Consider the following 19,363-nt stretch of genomic DNA (forward strand, 5'->3'; position numbering starts at 1 on the left):
CCTGGTGGGCGGGGAAATGCACCTTTTGCAGCCGTCTAAAACTTTAAGGCAGTTAAAAAACCGAGTGTTAGTTTGCTAACTATTAAAAATATTAAACAGCCACGGAACTTAGGGGTCCTCCAAGTCTCGCGCTTACCTCAAATAACACATGCCGAGACTCGAACCCGCGGCCTTTCGTTCATTTAAGGCCAACCCCATAACCACTCCTTCCTTTTGCTTGTTCCCGCCTCCGCACGGCCCTAGCTCCGCCTCCTAAATTTGCATTCGCCGAGGGCTGCCCTTGAAGGAGAGCGGCAACTCTCGTACGCATGCGTGCTGCGTTTATCTTAGTTGTTTAACAACAACGTGAGCGGAACTAAGCGCGAACTTGCGCGGGGTTGAGGTAGAGCGAGAGAGGCTGAAGTAGGAAAAGAACTTCCGGCGGCCAGAGGTGGTGGAGGAGAATGCACGCATGCGCGTGAGCGAGTGAGTGAGTTAGTCAGGCACCCTCCCCCCTCCTGCTACAGAGTCAGTCACCGTAGAAAGACTACAGAGTACAGTCTTCGCCTCAGAGCCGAAAAAGGGAGGAGGGACGGCTTCCGGTAGAGAGGGAGGCGCATGCGCGCGCCTGCGGGCACCCGGGGACTGGTCCCTCCAGAACGAGGCTTAGTGTGTGCCGAGTGGAAAGTCGGGTTTCTCAGTCAGTTAGTCAGTCAGTGGAGAAGGGAGCGAGCCGGGGCTGCGGGCGGCCACGCAACTTCCGCCTCTTCACCCGTCACCGCAGCCCGAGACTAACTGACTGACCGCCCGTGGGCGGCTGGGGAGGGAGAGTAATAACCTGAAAGACTCGAGTGGCTGCGTTTGTGAAGAGGAGGCGCCGCCGTTGTTGCTGCTGCTGTCTCCTCAGGCCCGGCCGGACCGGGACGGCGCCAGGCGAACGACGTGGGGGACCCGGCAGGAACCGGACCGGCACCCGTAGCCTGAGAGCGGCCGCGCCGAGCTCCATGAATGGAAATCGGCAGCGCAGGTGAGGCGGAGGCGACTCCTGACGGGACGCTCCACTCCTTAGGAGCCGCTGGCAGCGCTTGGCGTGGGCTGGATCTTGACACAATAGGTGGACTCGGGGAGGGAAGTTTCGGGGAGGCGGTTGGGCGGCAGTTCCCGAATAACTGACCTTGAAGTTACGGGGCTGGTGGCAAGCTTGGGCTTCGTGGTGTCTGCCATTTGGGTATGGAGACAACCCGGGGCCCTGGTGTGTTTTCCTCAGAACTAAAAATTAAAGGAAATAAAATATGCGGCTGAAACACAACTGCACGAAGTAAATGTCCTCTGTGGCCCAAAATATTGTTTTGCTGATAAGTTCCACATAACTGACTGGAGTTGAGCTTATTCCTAAGTGCATTTAGGGTTGTAGCTTGAGGACCAATCCTATACTCTTGAGATGTCTATAAAATCAATAGTTGGATAGGACCAACGTGTCAGGTTGTGTGTGTGTAAGAGCTTGTAGGGAGGTGGACCTATGGAGAAGCTTAGGGAAGTGTGGGGCTGAAATCTTGAACAGAATATGGGGGGACTGGTGTAGGTGTTTTTGCTTCAGCAGGTTAGTCCTCCCAAGGTGCTTGTGGGGCAGCTGAGACCCTGAATATTTTATATGTAGCCGTGGAGCAAGTGGCTTGATTATCATTGCTGTTGGGGTAGAAACTTGGAATAATTATGAGGTAAATGTGTTTCTGATTTGCAGTAGATACTATATAAAAGCACATGTCTGCTTTGGTGATTTATCTATGCTAAAAAATTGTTAGCTTCTTGTAACCTATGGTTACCTGAAAAATCAAGAAATGCATGACATAACTGATCTTGAGAATGCAGTTTTTCTTAAATAGAATTTCCCCCCTGTATATTTGTGCCTGACCTCAGATGAACCCTGGTATGGGTGACAGGTAGATGTGGTAGACATGTATAGCTTGTCTAGACATCAATATTAAATTCAGAAAGTTGCTCAAATTTTGCAGAATATTTGTAAATCCTACTTGTCCACTTGAAATGATTTTGGGTGAATCAGTGGCTGAACTGAAAGAAAGGACGCTTCCTGATAAACATAAGCAGCTGTGTGGGTTTTTGTTTGTTTTTGTTTTACCAAAACAAAGAGTATTTTAATTTTTTAAAATATGGACACGTGTTTGAATAAATGTTTAAGCAATACTAGCATTGGATCATAGGCGTATATGGCCTGAGGGCATATGAAACAAGCATTCCTGGTCGGTGCCATATATGTCATTTTTAGTACTGACAGAATAAAAGTAGGATTTTAATGTACTAAATAAATAGCTACTTGTGTCTGAAAATACTTGTGTTGCAAGTTAAATGCATACACACACCAAAACAAAAGTTTTCTTTTCACAATTTTAGCAACGTGACAGCTAAAATCAGTTGCAGAACAACACCCCCCCCCAAAAAAAAAACTGCACTAACATGTAACTTTGTATCTCTAGAGCTGCTTAACAATTTATAACTGGAGCCTGAAGTTATTACTGACAGTGTTGACCAATGAATGCAAATGCTTGGCTTTTCATGTTACAATGTTAAATGATAGCCACAGCATTTGTTTTCTTAACACTTTTGGATTCCTCCATTTTAGATTTCTAACTGTTAAATGCTATTAGCTTTAATACCATTATTTCAGATAGGGTGCTTTGATCCACAACTTTAGCAGCTAAATTATTTTGAAATAAAAGTTTTACTAGCTTGATATGGCACATATCTAAGAAAGCCTTAGCACTCAGGTGGAAAATCGTAATGCCATTTGATACAAAGATATATAAAGGTGTGTTGCTTTGTAACTTTGGGTTCAAGCATTAAAAGGGAAAAATAAGTGTGTGTTATATGCCTAATACAGAGCTAGACAACTTAATAAGTTTTTGCTGGTTTCTTCCACTTTGCAGGATACTGTTGAGTAACACTTTTAGAATTTGTTTGGCTTCCTAATGAAGAATAGTGATCTAATTGTTGTCTGTATGCATAGTGGTCATTAATGCCATATGTTAGACTTAGTGATATGTACATTCTTTATATCCCTTCTTACTGTACAAAAAATTCCTCTTATGTTTCTTAATGTGGAGAATTGAACATTATTAATCCTGGAAAGAAGATATTAGTATAATTGCAGAACTGTGTGTCCCGAATAAGGTACTGAAAAAATCAGGAAACATTTGGCTCTTTAAGTCTGTGATTTTAAGCTTGTTTAGAAGTATCTTCATTAAAACCAGAGATTAGGTTCCAAGTAAACATGGCTAATATAATGACTGCAAATCTTAAATTCTGCAAGCCTCAACTAGTTATCTGCCAGTTGCACCCTCCCAAAAACTACTGTTATTTTCCTCTAACTTTCATATGGTTAATAATAATAGCATTAATACTATATCATACCTTGTATACAGAGTCAAAGTCATGTGGGATTTCCCTCCAAAGTTTCATTTCTGAACCATTTTCTTACAATTCCTTTCAAGTTCTCTCTGCTTTCATTCTCTCTGTATGTTGGGGAAATGCCATTGACATTTGTTTTCTAGAGAGGCGTACATTACTGTTTGATGGACATAGTAGCAGTGATGGCTATATGCTACCTCCAGGGTCAAAGACAGCATGCCTCTGAAAACAAACCTGTGACTACAGAGCAATAGTAGGAGAGGATGTCTGTGGGCTTCCCACTGACGTCTGGTTGTTCATTATGGGAAACAGGATGCTAGATTAGAAGGATGACTTGATCTAGCAGGAGTGGTCTTATGCTCTTATACCTTGCAGGTAGCCTTTCTTTAATTTTGTCATAATTGGATATTCAATTCCAATATGTCGTCATAAAAGCACTAGAACACAAGAAATGGTGTCTGGGTTTGCTCTACCTGCTCCTCTCCACCCAATTCCTTTTCTTCTTGTGTCTGTTTTTAGATTGTAATCCTAGACAGGGACTCTTTTATGAATGTCATTTGTAATTGTAAGCCACTCTGGGAGCATTTTTTGGTTGACGAGTGTGACAAAAATGCTATGAATAAATAATTTAAGAGGTCAGTAAATACTGAGGTGAGCGGGACTAATGTTTCTGATTTCTGAATAAAGTTTGGTTTTATTTATGCATATTTTTGACATAAGGTTGATAATATTCTTATCCAAATAATGGATGCACTGAGAAGGTGAGCTTTGTGGTGCTTAATTCACCCCACCCCCAAAACAACCTTGGCAATAAAGTCAGAGGATCCAAAGCTGGCTCACTTCCGGAGGCGGCGCGAAACGAGTAATGGCGGTCCTCTTTGCGCAGCGAAGAGGGGCTCCGCAGAAGAGGGTCGTTCGCTACGGCAAAGCGACGACCCATTAAGTTAAACCACGAGCAGAGTGAGCTCGTGGCCGTGGGATCCGGCGGGCACCCAGAGCGACCCCCAAAATGAAGAAGGGACCCCGTAAGGGGCTCCGGAAGCGCGGAGGGGAAGCGGTGCTGTGGATTCATCGCTCTTTCTGCGGGAGTGAAGCCGCGCGGCTGTTACGGATGAGCGCCGACCTTTCTTCCTTTACATTGGATTACAAATTAACTACTCGTGAGTAAGATTTATTTGAGATTGGATTACAAATTCGTGAATTCGGCTGAAAGCGGGGGACGAGAAAAAGGAAGTCCGTCTCCCGGTGGTGCTTAGTGATCAAAGGCAAAGGAACTGACAAGCTGGAAGCAGTACAAAAGGGTTTTTAAATGAGAGACAGCATACGTCTGGAGAAGTTGGAAACTGAAGGGAAAGGCAAGTTATCTTTATTTTCCTGCTATTGTGTTTACTCTGTTTGGGGTTTTTCTCCTCCGCTAGACTTTTAAAAACTTTAAAGACTTGAAAACCCCTAGTCCCGGACTTGCAGTGGGCAAAAGGTTGTTTTGCGGATACACTTACAAAGCTGAAACAGATACTTAGAGGCATTACCGGTGGATACAATTAAGCAACTGTATTTTGCACCTTTTAAGAAACTATTGTGGCAAAATTGAGAGGGCTCTGCCAGAGGGAAAAGGTCTTCTCTAAAGACATTGGTTAATTTATTTAACTGTAGGAACTTTAATGGCGACTGAAACTTTGTTTCTTCTTTCATGAACTGAACAATACTCCCTCTAGTGGAGTTTGGGATTTACAATTTCCTGAGAACTGACTTTGTTTTGTCTCTCTGTGGTCTGGTTACTCACTCTGAGGCCTGTCTTTCCCATGGAACTTTTGACAGCTTGACCTTGAATCCAAAGACAGGTGTGGAATGAGTGTGGAATGAGTGGTAAACCAAAAACAAGAGCTGCGTCGAAAGCAGGGAAAGGCAAACTGGTACAAACAACTTTGGTTTCCCAGGCTCGCAGATCTTCAGTCCCTGCGGTTCTACAGGCTGTACCATCACCAACAACCCCAGCTGAAGAACCTGAACAATTAACAAGTGAAGATATGGCAGCTGGGGGATCTAACATTCTCCTAGAGGAAATGTTACAACAATTTGCAATTCTGAACAAAAAAGTGGATGATCAAACTGCAAAAATTGACTTAGCCACATCTTCAATTACCAAACTCTCTGAACAGGTGCCTAAGCATTCACAAGATATTGGAAATCTAAAGGACGTTGTATCTGAAAATCGAAAATTGGCCGAGGCTGCGAATGAAAAAGCAGAAGCAGCAACTAAAGAAGTGGAGGAATTGAAAGGAGAGGTAAGGCCGCTCCATAAACATATTACTGACCAGCAGGCCTATCTGTCTTTGGTGGAACTGCGAAACAGGGAAAATAATTTGAGATTACGCTCTATCCCAGAGATTGAGAAAGAGGACTTGATTGGCTTCTTAACAGCAGAATTTTCTAAATTCTGGGGTATAAACGAAGATACAGACTTTAAAATAACAACTGCATTCAGATTGGGAAGGGCTGCTGGGAAGGACAGACCTAGAGACTGTTTGATTATCTTAAGGACTAAGCAGGAGAGAGACAAGCTACTCGACCTACATTTTAACAAAGCACTTGAGATCCAGGACAGAAGAGCACAAATCTACAAGGATATTCCTAAACAATTACTGGATCTCAGATCTAACTACACTGACCTAGCTGGACTTTTGAGAGGTAACGGAATACCATACAGGTGGGAGTTCCCACAAGGCCTCTCATTCAAATACAAAGGAAAGAAGACAAAAATCAAAACGAAAGAGGACAGCCAGAAGTTCCTACACGACCACGGAGAAGACTTGCAGAAAGGAGTGGCAGCTATTTGGCCACCACCAGAGTCTGGAAAAGAGTTACCACCCTCGGATTTGGACAAAAAAGAAGACGCCCAACAAGAGTAACAACAGATTGATACAGGATGTCTCTGCAGCTGTATAGTTGGAACATTAATGGCGCGAATTCCCCAGAAAAACGCAAAAGGATCTTCCATATTCTAAAGAAAGAGAATTTGGACATAATTTGCTTGCAAGAAACCCATGTGACCAGGTCACACAGGAAGGTGTTAATAAATAAAAGATTAGGCCAAGAATTTATCTCATCAGATAGAGTCAAGAAGAGAGGCGTGGTGATCTACGCCAAGGAGAATTTATCACCAAAATTTTTGTTTAAAGATGAACAAGGAAGAATCCTGGCTATTGAAATTTCGACTCAAGGAGAGAAAGTTTTGATATTAGGAATCTATGCACCAAATGAGGGGAAATCAGAATTTTATAAGAAGCTGCATGAGACACTACTGGACTATCTGGACTATTCCAACATCATTATGATGGGAGATATGAATGGGGTCGTCTCTACTTTTATGGATAAGTCACAGAATCAGAATTTGACTAAAGATGGAAGACTACCAAAAACTTTCTTTGAACTAACTGACAATATGGACCTAATTGATTTATGGAGGACGAGAAACCCCCTAGGTAAAGAAGGAACTTTCTTTTCTGAGGCCCACCTGTCATGGACAAGAATCGACCAAATCTGGGCAACTAGAGGGCTGGCACCTAAGACTACAAAAATAGAAATCTGCCCAAAGACTTGCTCCGACCATAACGCTTTGAAAATGGAAATGAGATTTACTACTGCCGACTCCTTCAGATGGAAAATGAATGACAACCTGTTAAGAGATCAAGAGATTGTAAAGAAGGCCCAAAAAGCTTTAAAGGATTATTTTGAAATTAACTTGAATACCTCGGTGGAAAAAAGAATAATCTGGGACGCAAGCAAAGCTGTTATGAGAGGGTTTCTGATACAACAGAATACGATCAAGAAAAAACTTTGGAATGGTAAAAAAGATAAGATATTGGAGAAGATAAGAGATGGAGAGAAAAAATTAAGAGTGAATCCAAAATCAAAAGAGACTTTAAGAGAAATCAAATTTCACCAGTCACAATATGCGAAATTGATTAACCAAGAAGTGGAATGGAAAATCAAACAAATGAAACAAAGATCTTTTGAATCTGCGAACAAATGTGGGAAACTGCTAGCTTGGCAGTTGAAAAAGAGACAAAAATTAAATTATGTCACCAACTTAGAAGTTGAAGGGAAAAACATTCAGAAACCGGGAGAAATTAGAAAGTGTTTCCAGAAATATTTTAAAAAACTGTACACACAAGAATCCGAGGAAGCAACTGAGATAGAACAATTCTTGAAAGACAACGGCCTACCAAAATTATCTCAAGAGAAGAGATCAATCTTGAATTGTAAAATAACACAACAGGAAATCGAGGATGCCATTCAGAATATGCAACTAGGCAAATCTCCAGGCCCTGATGGACTCACCTCCAAGTACTACAGGATCTTAAAAGACTACTTGATACAACCATTAATGGAGGTTTGCAACCAGATTATGGGGGGAGGGAGGGCACCAGATACGTGGAAAGAAGCATTCATCACACTGATACCTAAAGTGGAAACTGAAAAGACTCAACTTAAGAACTACCGCCCCATCTCACTCCTAAACGTGGATTACAAAATATTTGCGGATGTTTTGGCTAACAGATTTAAAAAAGTACTAAATGAAGTAATCCATAAGGACCAAGCAGGCTTTCTCCCAGGTAGACATTTGTTTGATAATACCAGGAATATTATCGACATTCTGGAACTTTTACAAACAAATATTAACACCAAAGCAGTGTTAATTTTTATTGATGCGGAGAAGGCCTTTGACAACATCTCTTGGAAATTTATGAAGAAAAACTTGGAAGGGATGGGAGTGGGAAGGGGGTTTGAGAATGGAATAGAGGCAATCTATTCAGAACAAAAAGCTAAGTTGATAGTGAACAATGTGGTGACAGAAGAACTTCATATTGAAAAAGGAACACGCCAGGGGTGCCCCCTATCCCCTCTGTTGTTTATTTCAGTCCTGGAGGTTTTGCTGAATATGATAAGGGAATACGGGTCGGAGCGAAACAATATAAACTGAAAGCATTTGCAGATGACTTGGTTTTAACATTACAGGAGCCAGAACCTAGTACAAAAAGAGTTTTGGAATTGATTCAGAAATTTGGTCGGGTGGCGGGTTTTAAGCTGAACAAACAAAAAACTAAGGTGTTAGGGAAAAACTTGACGGTTACTGAAACAGAGGGGTTTCAGAAGGAAACAGAACTAAACATTGTTAAAAAAGTGAAATACCTGGGGGTCAATCTGTCTTCTAAGAATTTGAATCTATTTAAAGATAACTATGAAAAATGTTGGTCAGAAGTCAAAAAAGATCTAGAAATTTGGTCAAGATTGAAATTATCCTTGTTAGGCCGAATTGCAGCTATAAAAATGAACGTTTTGCCAAAAATGTTGTTTTTGTTTCAAGCCTTGCAGGTCGTGGACAGAGTGGAATGTTTTGGAAAGTGGCAGAGGGATATTTCTAGGTTTGTCTGGCAGGGCAAAAAGCCCCGAATAAAGTTTAAAATACTAACTGATGCAAAGGAGAGAGGGGGGTTTGCCCTGCCGGACTTAAGGTTATATTATGAAGCTGCGGCCTTCTGCTGGATGAAAGATTGGATCTTATTGGAAAACACTGATGTCCTAGATCTGGAAGGCTTCAACAATTCGTTAGGTTGGCATGCGTATTTGTGGTATGACAAGGGGAAAACACATGGAATGTTCAAAAACCATATTGTCAGAAAAGCAATATATATGGTCTGGAAAAAATACAAAGACTTATTGGAAAGTAAAACTCCGAGGTGGATCTCACCAATAGAGGCCAAAGCTCGGAAAACATCCAATATGGAGGCATATTGGCCGAAATATTGGGAAATAATAGAAAACATTGGAGGTAATTGGAGGTTGCAGAGCTTTGAAAAATTAAAGGACAAGGTGCAAAATTGGCTACACTATGCCCAAATTAATGAGGTTTTTAAGCTAGATAAAAAAATAGGATTCCAGGTGGAAAAATCGAAACTTGAGACAGAGTTGTTAGAACCAAAGACCAAGGTATTATCGAGAATGTACAACTTGCTGCTTAAATGGAATACTCAGGATGAGACAGTTAAATCAGCCATGATAAAATGGGCTCAAGACATTGGTTACAATATTATGTCTGAGGACTGGGAAAGGTTATGGACCACCGGTATGAAATTTACGGCATGTAATGCCTTGAAAGAAAACATTATGAAAATGGTATACAGGTGGTACATGACCCCAGTCAAGCTCGCTAAGATATACCATTTGTCTGACAATAAATGTTGGAAATGCAAGGAGGCTGAAGGGACATTCTTTCACCTCTGGTGGACTTGTCCAAGATTGAAGGCCTTTTGGGAAATGATCTATAATGAGTTAAAAAAGGTGTTCAAGTACACCTTCCCCAAGAAACCAGAGGCCTTCCTTCTGGGCATTGTCGGCCAGAAGGTGTTAAAAAAGGATAGAACTTTTTTTATGTATGCCACAACAGCAGCAAGAATCCTTATCGCTAAGCATTGGAAGACCCAAGATTTGCCCACACTGGAGGATTGGCAGACGCAATTGATGAACTACATGGAACTGGCCGAGATGACTGCAAGGATCCGAGACTTGGGAGAAGAGGCAATGGAGGAGGACTGGAAAAAATTTAAAGACTATTTGCAAAAGTATTATAAGTTGTATGAAACATAAGACGCCGTATGATTTGGAACGTTAGCCCCAGCAATGAAATTTAATTATCTATGAAATTGATAACATTTATGAAAGAATCAAAGTTTAAATGGGTAAAAATGACATTATGTTATATCTTTAGAGTAAATGGAGAATAAGAGATTTAAACTTAAATTGCAACTGAAAATATAAAGAAACACACGAAATAAGGGTATAATTTGCTGATAACTTTATTATCAAGAATGCATTATGTGGGAGATGTGGGGAAGTCCAATGGAAATTTGAAATAAGTTGTTGAAATGGTTGTGATTTTCTGTTCTTTTTTCTTTTTTTCTTCTATTCTGCTTTTCCTGTTGTTCTTTCTGTAATTTGGAAAAAATGCAATAAAAATTATTAAAAAAAAAAACAAAGCTGGCTCTCTGGAAGTTTTGACTGTCACAGGAGGAAGATAAAAAGATAAAGCTACTCAGGCAGCTAGGGGCTCTTAGTAAAAAATATTTAATTGGTGTTTAACATGTTTGTGGGTGTAGCTGAGTATAGTTTGGAAAGCAGAGTTCTGCATTTAGCTTTCTTGGGAGTTCTGTGAGTCACTGGTATAATTGATCATCTATGTTAAACCTACATCTTAATTAACTTCATTCTAATGGTCTGAATAGTTTCAGAAAAAAATGTTTTATCAACCTTTGGAAAAGATCTACAAAATATTCATTATGTGCATCTGGAAATGCAGCAGTTACATGAAAACTAAGTTAGAGCATAAGGGACAGGTTTGGAGATCTCTTCCTTCAGCCTTAGGAACTCAGCTGACAGCTCCCCGTTTCTGAGTATGCAGTGTTTATGTTCAGAATTGCTGGCTGCCTAAAGGATGCTATAAAATTTGAGATTTTACTCTGGCATCAGGTATAGAGATAAGAAGGAACATGTCACTTGCGGCATGGGTAGCACATTCAAATTTAATGCTGACAAGGTCAAAGTCCTTCGTTAGGTCTATGAAAGAGATGTATGAGGTGCATCGCTGCTCTCAAATTTTCTCCTGCAGTTTTCACACTGAGAGGATCATGTCAACTGTTGATCTCTAAACTCTAAAGGCTCATTGTGACTGGAAAATTGTTGGGTGTGTTTAAGGCAAATAGCTGGCGAGATTGACATATATGTTATGATAGATACAAGACTTTTACTTATCTGCTAGACTGTACTGTTACACATCTTACTCTGAAGTTTTTTCCCCATAAGTGTGTGCACAATAATTTTGCACATGTGGGTGGGGAGACACCATAGATCTTCTGCCAAGCAAGCAGAGGTTGGGTTTCCCCCTTTACTTGAGGAGATATATACAGCTGACCTTTTAGTCATTTGGTGGTATTTTTTGTTTGTTTAATTATCTGAGGTTGTTTGTTTGTTTGATTATCTTGAGGTTGTTGGTTTTTTTAATTTTTATTATCATTATTATATCCTGCCTTTCTTAAGAACATAAGAGCATAACTGAAGCAGAACAAAGGCCCATTTAGTCCAGCATTCTGTTCTCCCTGTGGCCAATCAGATGCCATCAGAAATCCACAAGCATGAGTACAAGCGAACTTTTCCACTGAACATACTGCCCTGATTCTGGGGGTAGTCCATAGTTATTGTGACTAGTCGCCGTTGACTACCTTATCATCCATAAACTGGTCAATTCATTTTTTTAAACCCTTCCAAGTTTGTGGTCTTTACTTCATCTTGTGGTAGCAAATTCCACAATTTAACAATGTGTTGTGTAAAGGAATCTTGCCTTTTGTCTGTCCTGAATCCTCCAAACTTCAGCTTTGTTGAATGACTTTTCTTTCCCCTTCCTCCACATCATGCATAATTTTTGTACACCTTTATTGTGCCCCCCACTTAATCACTTTTTTCTGACCTTCAATGTCCCAAACATTGTTATCTTACCTCATAAGGGAGTTGCCCCTTGATCATTTTGGTTGCCCTTTTCTGGCTCTGCAACATCATTTTTTGAGGTGTGGGCACCAAAACTGTACATAGTACTCCATGTATGGTTGTACCAGAGTTTGTGTAATGGTATTACGATAATGGCAGTTTCATTTTCAGTCATTTTCTTGTGGGATGCTACACACTGCATCTTCAATGATGAAATTCCAGGTGGCATACATAGGTTTTTCAAGCCATCTCCCATCCAAGACTGAACAGATTTATTCAACTTTAGCAAGGTTTCTGCTTCCTGTGCCTTCAGTACAAATGCCTTTCTTTGTTAAAATTTGTAAACATACTAAGCTAATTTTCATAAATGTTACTTCTTTTTTAATACCACCAGCAGGCTGAGCACACTAAATATACAAACAGTTGTAAAATTATTTGAAAACAGCAATTGGCAGGCATGCTTAAGGGATATTCAGTGTTCAGGTAAATCCTTTGATAACATATCCTTCCTTGTTATGAACATTTTGAAATTCATATTTAAGAAAGCAGCCATAGGACAGTCTTCAGTGCCCAAAATTCACCAGGTGCATTTTGAGACTGGTGTGGGTCCAGTTGCAACCACATGGACATCTGTGGATGCCAGGCTGGGATCTGGCATCTCCATCTGGCTGACCTCTCTAGCTTTCTTAAGCAAGTACTGTAAGCATTTACCGTATATCCCACCTTTTTCTCCAAGGAGTACATGGTTCACCCCCCTCCTCGGTTTATTCCTACAAAAACCTTGTGAAATAGGTTAAAAGGCTGTGACTGACCCAAGGTCACCCCGTGAGCTTCATGATTGAGTGGGGATTTGAACCCCTAGGTTCTAGATTGACACTCTAACCACTATAGCACAATGACTATAGGTAATCCACCTGGATTAGCAAGGTGGATCAGACCTGGCAAAGCAAAATGTCACTTAGGAAGGATCCGAAAGATTTTCCTTGAAGCGAAGCTTGAATTTGTTTTATTCTGGATTGTTTTATTTGATGCTTTAATGTATTGTTAACTGCTCTGAGGTTTTTTTCTTTAAAATATAAAGTGGTATCAAAATGAAATAACTAACTAACAAACAACAACAACATTTCATTGTCAAAAAGGCGCCTAGACATTCCATTGTGGTGACCGAAGTTTAAGGTGCCATTTGGTGATTAGCTTCTGTATCTGAGATTCTTTTTTAAATGATATTAAGGCTTCATAATACAATAAAAAGAAACTAATCTAGACAAAAAAGGGGGGGACAAAGGGAAAGAAAAATGCAAAGACTTAGCTTATATCTGAGTTTCTAACACTGACAGGCTTGTCTAAACTGTGGATGAATAGGGTTTTTGCAGCACTGTATCCCCTTGACACATATATCTAAGTGATGCACAGAAGTACCACGTAAATATTATCTTCAAACCTTTAATGTGCTTATTGTGGTTCTGAACTGTGACATGTTTTCACATAAAATCAGATACTGTTATACATTTTCAAAAAGATTGTTTGAGACCAGTGACTGGTGGCAATAGATGAAATGTAACTTGGTCAGTAATATATTTCTTCATGGCAGCACACTGCACATGCCTCATTGGAAACACATCCAGTTTTAAAATTCTAATAGTTTTCATTGGGTCTGCATGCATTGCAAGGGAAGGTTTAATCCTTCCTCCCCAACTGTGACACTGACAAAGGTAATTCCCCCACCCCTGCACTACTATCAACATTAGTGGGGAGAAACTCCCATTGGTGCCTGTGAGAGATTTTCTTCTCTAAAGCTAATGGCAGTGTAGGAGAGATGATTCATCAGGATTTTGATGTAAGGGTTAAACCACTCTTCTCTCATGCTGCAGTCCCAGTGAAAAGCGTGCCTTTGTCAACCTTCCCCCCACCAAAAAAAACCAAACTCTGTCATGCATGCAAGATACCCATTTAACATCCTGTGCAGTTTGATACTGTAGTCTTAAAATGTACGTGGATGATTCAACTAACAGTTTGCTAGTTTCAAACATACATCTGTGTGCTTGTGGGATATGATTTGAGTAACTTTGTTATGCAGGTTGATCAGGAACTGAGGTTGGACAGATTTCTAGCACTTCGCGTTACTGCTTAGATATGCTGCCTTTTGTTAACTAGAGTTCTAGAAGTTAGTCCAGTACTCAGAGATGACTGAATTCTATCTATTGTAGTAAGGCAGGGTTTTCCATTCTGTAATCTCTGTCTTTAGCACACATCAGGATTCTAGCCTCCTTACACACATATAGCATAACACCACCCATATTGTGTGTTAGTAGTAGAAAATGTAGGTGGGCCAGAAATTGTAGGTTTAAAAGTTCCTGGAATCAAGAAATAGTGTTGCAAACTAGAAAGCTCAAGCAAGTTTACCACTTGGTACAGGAAAGGGAAATTTCTTGGGTTATTAGTTGACTTGACCTGAAAGAAAACTCAGTTTTAGGGATTGGATGGACAAAGTTTGGAAGATCATCATGGTTCATAAACTGACTTGACAGATATGAGCTAACCAATAAACTAAAGCTCAAGCGAACTAATGCACATGCCTTGCTACCTGCTTAGGTTTCTTTTCTCGGCTCATATTGATTCTCAACATAGGAACACAATACCTGATCATAGTACATGTATTTCTTCTTTGTAGCATTTGCAGTCAGTACTCACCACCACTTTGTTGAGTGATAAATACATACACCAAATAATCTTTATAGTCTTATTGCTATGTTCATACTTAAACTCTGGTCTGAAAGAAATGAACTAGTGAAGTTCAGTATTAATATTCTGTTCCTCCTTTCTTATAATAATATGTAGGCAGTTAACTCTTCAATGATTTGTTTTACTTTCATTTTGTATATTTGAAAAGCCTTTAATAAATGATAGGTAATATACAGTGAGACCAGACATCTGCATGCATAATGGAGCTTCCCTTCTCTTACCTCTGATAGGTACCCCAAATCTGCTTCAGACAGTTGAGGACCCTACAAAACAGATTTAGGGGATCACAGACTGTAAGGTAGAGGAGAGAGGATGGAATTCCCTGCATGCAGCACTGAATATGGGCTTTTTAAAAAAGCAATATTTTCTGATCCTAGGCAAGGAACATTGCACAAAATCTGTTCACTCTGCCTTTCTGAACAGGGTATTCACTTAGCCTGTAGAACAACTCCATCCCACTCAACCTTCCAGCCCCGAGGAAAAGGCGTAGTAGTGAGAAACCAAGATTTGCTATTTCATCATCATCATCATCATCATGGGAATACTTCTGTGTTTGCAGTGTAATTTATTTACTTAAAATTCTATGCTACCCATTAACAAAAGGTCTGTGGATAGTTCTCACACAAGTTAAAACTGAAGTAGAAAATGGAGAAGTGTAAAAGGAACTTTGACGTAAACGTTGAGCAGCTAAAACAACATCAGAATAAAACCATCAACACAAAACAATTGTTTCACAGAACTTAAGGTAAGTCTTCATCTGGTGCCAAAAAGATCCCAGTGTAGGTATTGGTGAGCCTTTCTGTGGTGGACATTCCTCAACCAAGGTGTCACCACTAAAAAGTGGCACCCACCTCATGTCATTTTGCAGTGATGCCTGGAGAAGAGTCTCTTAAGATATTGGTGCCAGTCCACTTGTGCAATGGGAGTTTCCTTTTCTCTCCTACCCTCCCTCCCTCAGTCTCAAAATCTGCTCTGGAGTAAATGGAGGGTATGTTGAACTGTAACGAGGTAAGAGAGGAAGGGGATGTCTAGTTGCATCTGCTGGTGTAACATTCAATATCACCTGACCTTAGGGTCTTGGCAGTTACAATATGGGAAGAGACAATAATTTAGGTAATGTATTATAAACACAATCTATATTGTAGCAGATGTGGCTTGTATTCTTTATATTTGAAAACTTTTCAATAAAATATTAATACCAAAAAGAGATAAATGTGTCTAATTACCTATATAGTTGTTTGACTTGCTTGATTTTTGTTATGTTCATACCTTTTGGAGGCCTTATCTATGATTTGCTTTTCTCCACACACAAGAGATAAATTAACAGCTGATGTTAGAAGGTGGGAATATACACAATTTCTGTCAATGAGTAGGTGTGAAAAAAGGCGGGGTCATTTTTGAGTTTGTCATATCTACATATAATGACATTTGTTGGTTGACTCATTCCAATAGCTCCAAATGAGTTTCCAGTATTTATCTTTTTGAATATGTTTCTTTTTATTTGAGACAGTGTTAGTAAAATGAGAAGTGATAATATTACTTCCTGTACAGGGAATTTCTACAGAAAATGCTAAAAACGGAAGAAGTAATGTTGCTGCTTGCATAGCTAGATATGCCTGAATGCACCTCTTGAAAATGCATCCTCCTTCTGTTTTGGTAGTATTGGCTTTCTATTAAATACTTAAGCTACTGAAGCTGATTGCTGTGAGTAGTGAAACTTCTAATTGTCTCAGTAGATACGGTTCACTTCTGGTTTCACTGTGTTTCAGCCCCATCTTGCAAATCATTGTATGATCTTTTTTTTAAAAAACTTGTGCTTCAAAAACATAGGAACTAATTAGTATGTGGTTCATTACGTAGGGATCGACAGTTAGCTCTCATTTGGTGGGTTGAATACAATGGTACCATTCCATGAACTGAATGAGTTCTCCAGTAATGGAAACTCAGGATTCAGCAGAGGCTCCTGCTCACAAAATGGTGGTGGTGGAGAGGTGATTTTTGCCAATTCTTGCTTGCATGCTGTTCTAGAGGGTTTCTTGCTACTTCAGAGCTGATTTGGAGGAGCTGCAAGGCAGGGGGGCGGGGGGAATTGATAAATCACCTCTTCAGTTCCATAAGCAGGAGCCTCTTTTGGAACCAAGGCTCCTCTGTGAATGGAATCTCTTTTTCTCTCTTTTTTGCAATGCCATATTGCCAAAAGATAAATTTGTTTATTTACACATATTACAGTGTGAAAGCCCTGTACTAAGGGGAAAACAGTGTCTGCGCCTTTGTGCTGAAAGCTAATGGCTTAGGAAAAGGGTAGCTTAAACCAGTGGTCTTTACCCTTTTAGGGTCAGGACCCCTACTTCCTTTATCCCAAACATGCATTTGAGAGCCTACTTGTTAATGTTTTGCTATATCTTTGAAAAGTGTTAGTGCTGAAACCCACCTTAGGTCAAGCTGAGACCTTGCAGTGGGTTCCAACTCACTGGTTGAAGGCTGGTGGCCTACCAAGGCACTTTCTGGAAATCCTTTGCTCCAGGAAGCTGAACTGAGGCTTTCCCTCTGGCATGGGGGTTGTGATGTTGGGCTGTTCTCTTTAAATAGAGGACTCTTCTGCTAAAGTTGGCATACTTTTCTTTATATTTTATTCAAATAATTTTTTAAAATAAAACACTTTTAAGAAGCTAAGGAAATTTGGAATGAACTTTGGAAACTTTAGCTTTCTGAAAGTTTGGGTAGGTCTGAGGATAGTGATGTGTGTGGAAAATATGAAGAGGGTGAAAGGGAAACTGGTGGAATATTAGCTTTCTCACCTTGGCATATTGATCATGCTGGCAAGGAACAAGCACAGAGGGATTGCAGGAAGTGTTAATTAGATGCATTAAATGCAGCATTTATAATAGTAGTAAGAAAGTTCAGCAACCTTTTGTCAGGCACTGATTGGACCATACTGGAGAATACTCTGTTAACAACTGGCCATCTATATCTGAGAAGGGTGAATTCATACTGAAAACTGATGTAAAGAACAAGATTATTACAGAAATGGATGGAATTAGTCCAGGCATAGGCAAACTCGGCCCTCCAGATGTTTTGGGACTACTACTCCCTCATCCCTGGCCACTGGTCCTGTTAGCTAGGGATGATGGGAGTTGTAGTCCCAGAACATCTGGAGGGCCAAGTCTGCCTATGCCTGAACTAGTTCTATAATATAATAATTCTATTATATGTTCCTCACAAGATCCATTGTGAGAGGGAGGAATGATTGTGGGTCCTCCCAGGTGACAGCTCCATAAATGAGGAGTGTCATTTTGCCCCACCTTTCAGTGTGAGCTTAAGTTAGGGAGACAGTTGAAATGAGAGTGCTGCTGCTACCTTGTATATTTGCATGTATATTTGATGGGTAGATCTGGTTGTCTCTGCTGCATATTGGATCTGCTAGAAGTTGTTATGGTACCCATAAAGGTAAAGGTAAAAGACCCCTAGATGGTTAAGTCTGGTCAAATTCGACTATGGGGTGCGGCGCTCATCTCTGCTTTCAAGCCGAGGTACCCACATTTCATTTTAGTATATAATTTTTAAGAGGCTATCTTATTTAATAATTTTTTCCTGCTCTATAATACAGATTTTTAATTGCATTTTTGCTGATACTATTATGAAGTTGCAAACAGCTCAGATTTCTTTTGACTTATGGAGTGGTAAATCCTTAGGGTTACTTGGCCTGTTTGGCTTCAATGAAGGAAATAGAGGTACAGTATATACGGTAAGTAGTTGCAGAAATGTATTGGAATTATTTAAAGGGCATAGAGATAGTTGTATTAAAGAAGATTGAAGGCAGTGGAACTAATAGCCACCACATTTTACATGAGGTTTCAAACAGCTAAATCAGTGGTAAGAAAGAGGGCCTTCTCAGTAGTGGCGCCCACCCTATGGAATGCCCTCCCATCAGATGTCAAGGAAATAAACAACTACTGTATTTGACTTTTAGAAGACATCTGAAGGCTGCCCTGTTTAGGGAAGTTTTTAATGTTTGATGTTTTATCTTGTTTTTAATACTCGGTTGTAAGCCGCCCAGAGTGGCTGGGGAGGCCAAGCCAGATGGGAGGGGCATTAGTAAATAATAATAATAATAATAATAATAATAATAATAAATTTTCAAAGGGTGTGGGGTGTGGCAGGAGAGGATGGTAAGTGTGGAAGGAAGATTCAGAGACAATCAACAAAACATTTAAACAATTCAGTGTAGTATAGTGTAGTATCAAAACATTTTTTTAATTTTCAGAATATGGATAGATACCTTTTCAAAATGAGAGCAAGAGCATCAAGTGATACCGAGGACAAATCCTAGCTGTGATCCAGAATCACTGTTCAGAGTGCTGGAGAATAACATTGACTATTCTTCTACAGTTCTCCATGACATACTGTTGTCAACAGGAATTTTTAACTCTGACAAATATGAAAGATCAGAAAAGAGAAAGGCTTATTTGTGTTGATGAAGAGATGAGAATTTGTTTGTCTCAAATTAGACCTAATATAAATGAGATTACCAGGCACAAGCAAGCTCACATCTCTCACTGAGTTTGTATGCGTGCTTAAGGTTTGCCTGATCACAGAAGAAAACTTTCCTTTAGGTAAGGTTGGTTAGGTACTATGTGTGGGTAATAGCATTTTTGTGTGTTGGTTGGCTTGATTCCTTGAA

General features: G+C 40.1%; 1 protein-coding gene across 3 annotated transcripts in view; it reads left to right on the forward strand.

The window, feature by feature from the left end:
• Positions 1-19,363, forward strand: part of LOC309536629 (protein argonaute-3) — a 68,380-nt gene continuing 49,017 nt past the window's right edge. The window contains exon 1 of one of the 3 annotated variants that reach the window (XM_082230766.1): positions 1-465. Coding sequence is in view for 1 of the 3 variants with exons in the window: in XM_082230765.1 (XP_082086891.1) it covers positions 988-1,006 (19 nt within the window). In the remaining 2 variants the exon portion in view is untranslated. The other 2 variants (XR_014221683.1, XM_082230765.1) reach the window with 2 other exon arrangements.

This window comes from Podarcis vaucheri (genome assembly GCF_965113315.1).
Source record: "Podarcis vaucheri genome assembly, chromosome: 7".
NCBI lineage: Eukaryota > Metazoa > Chordata > Lepidosauria > Squamata > Lacertidae > Podarcis > Podarcis vaucheri.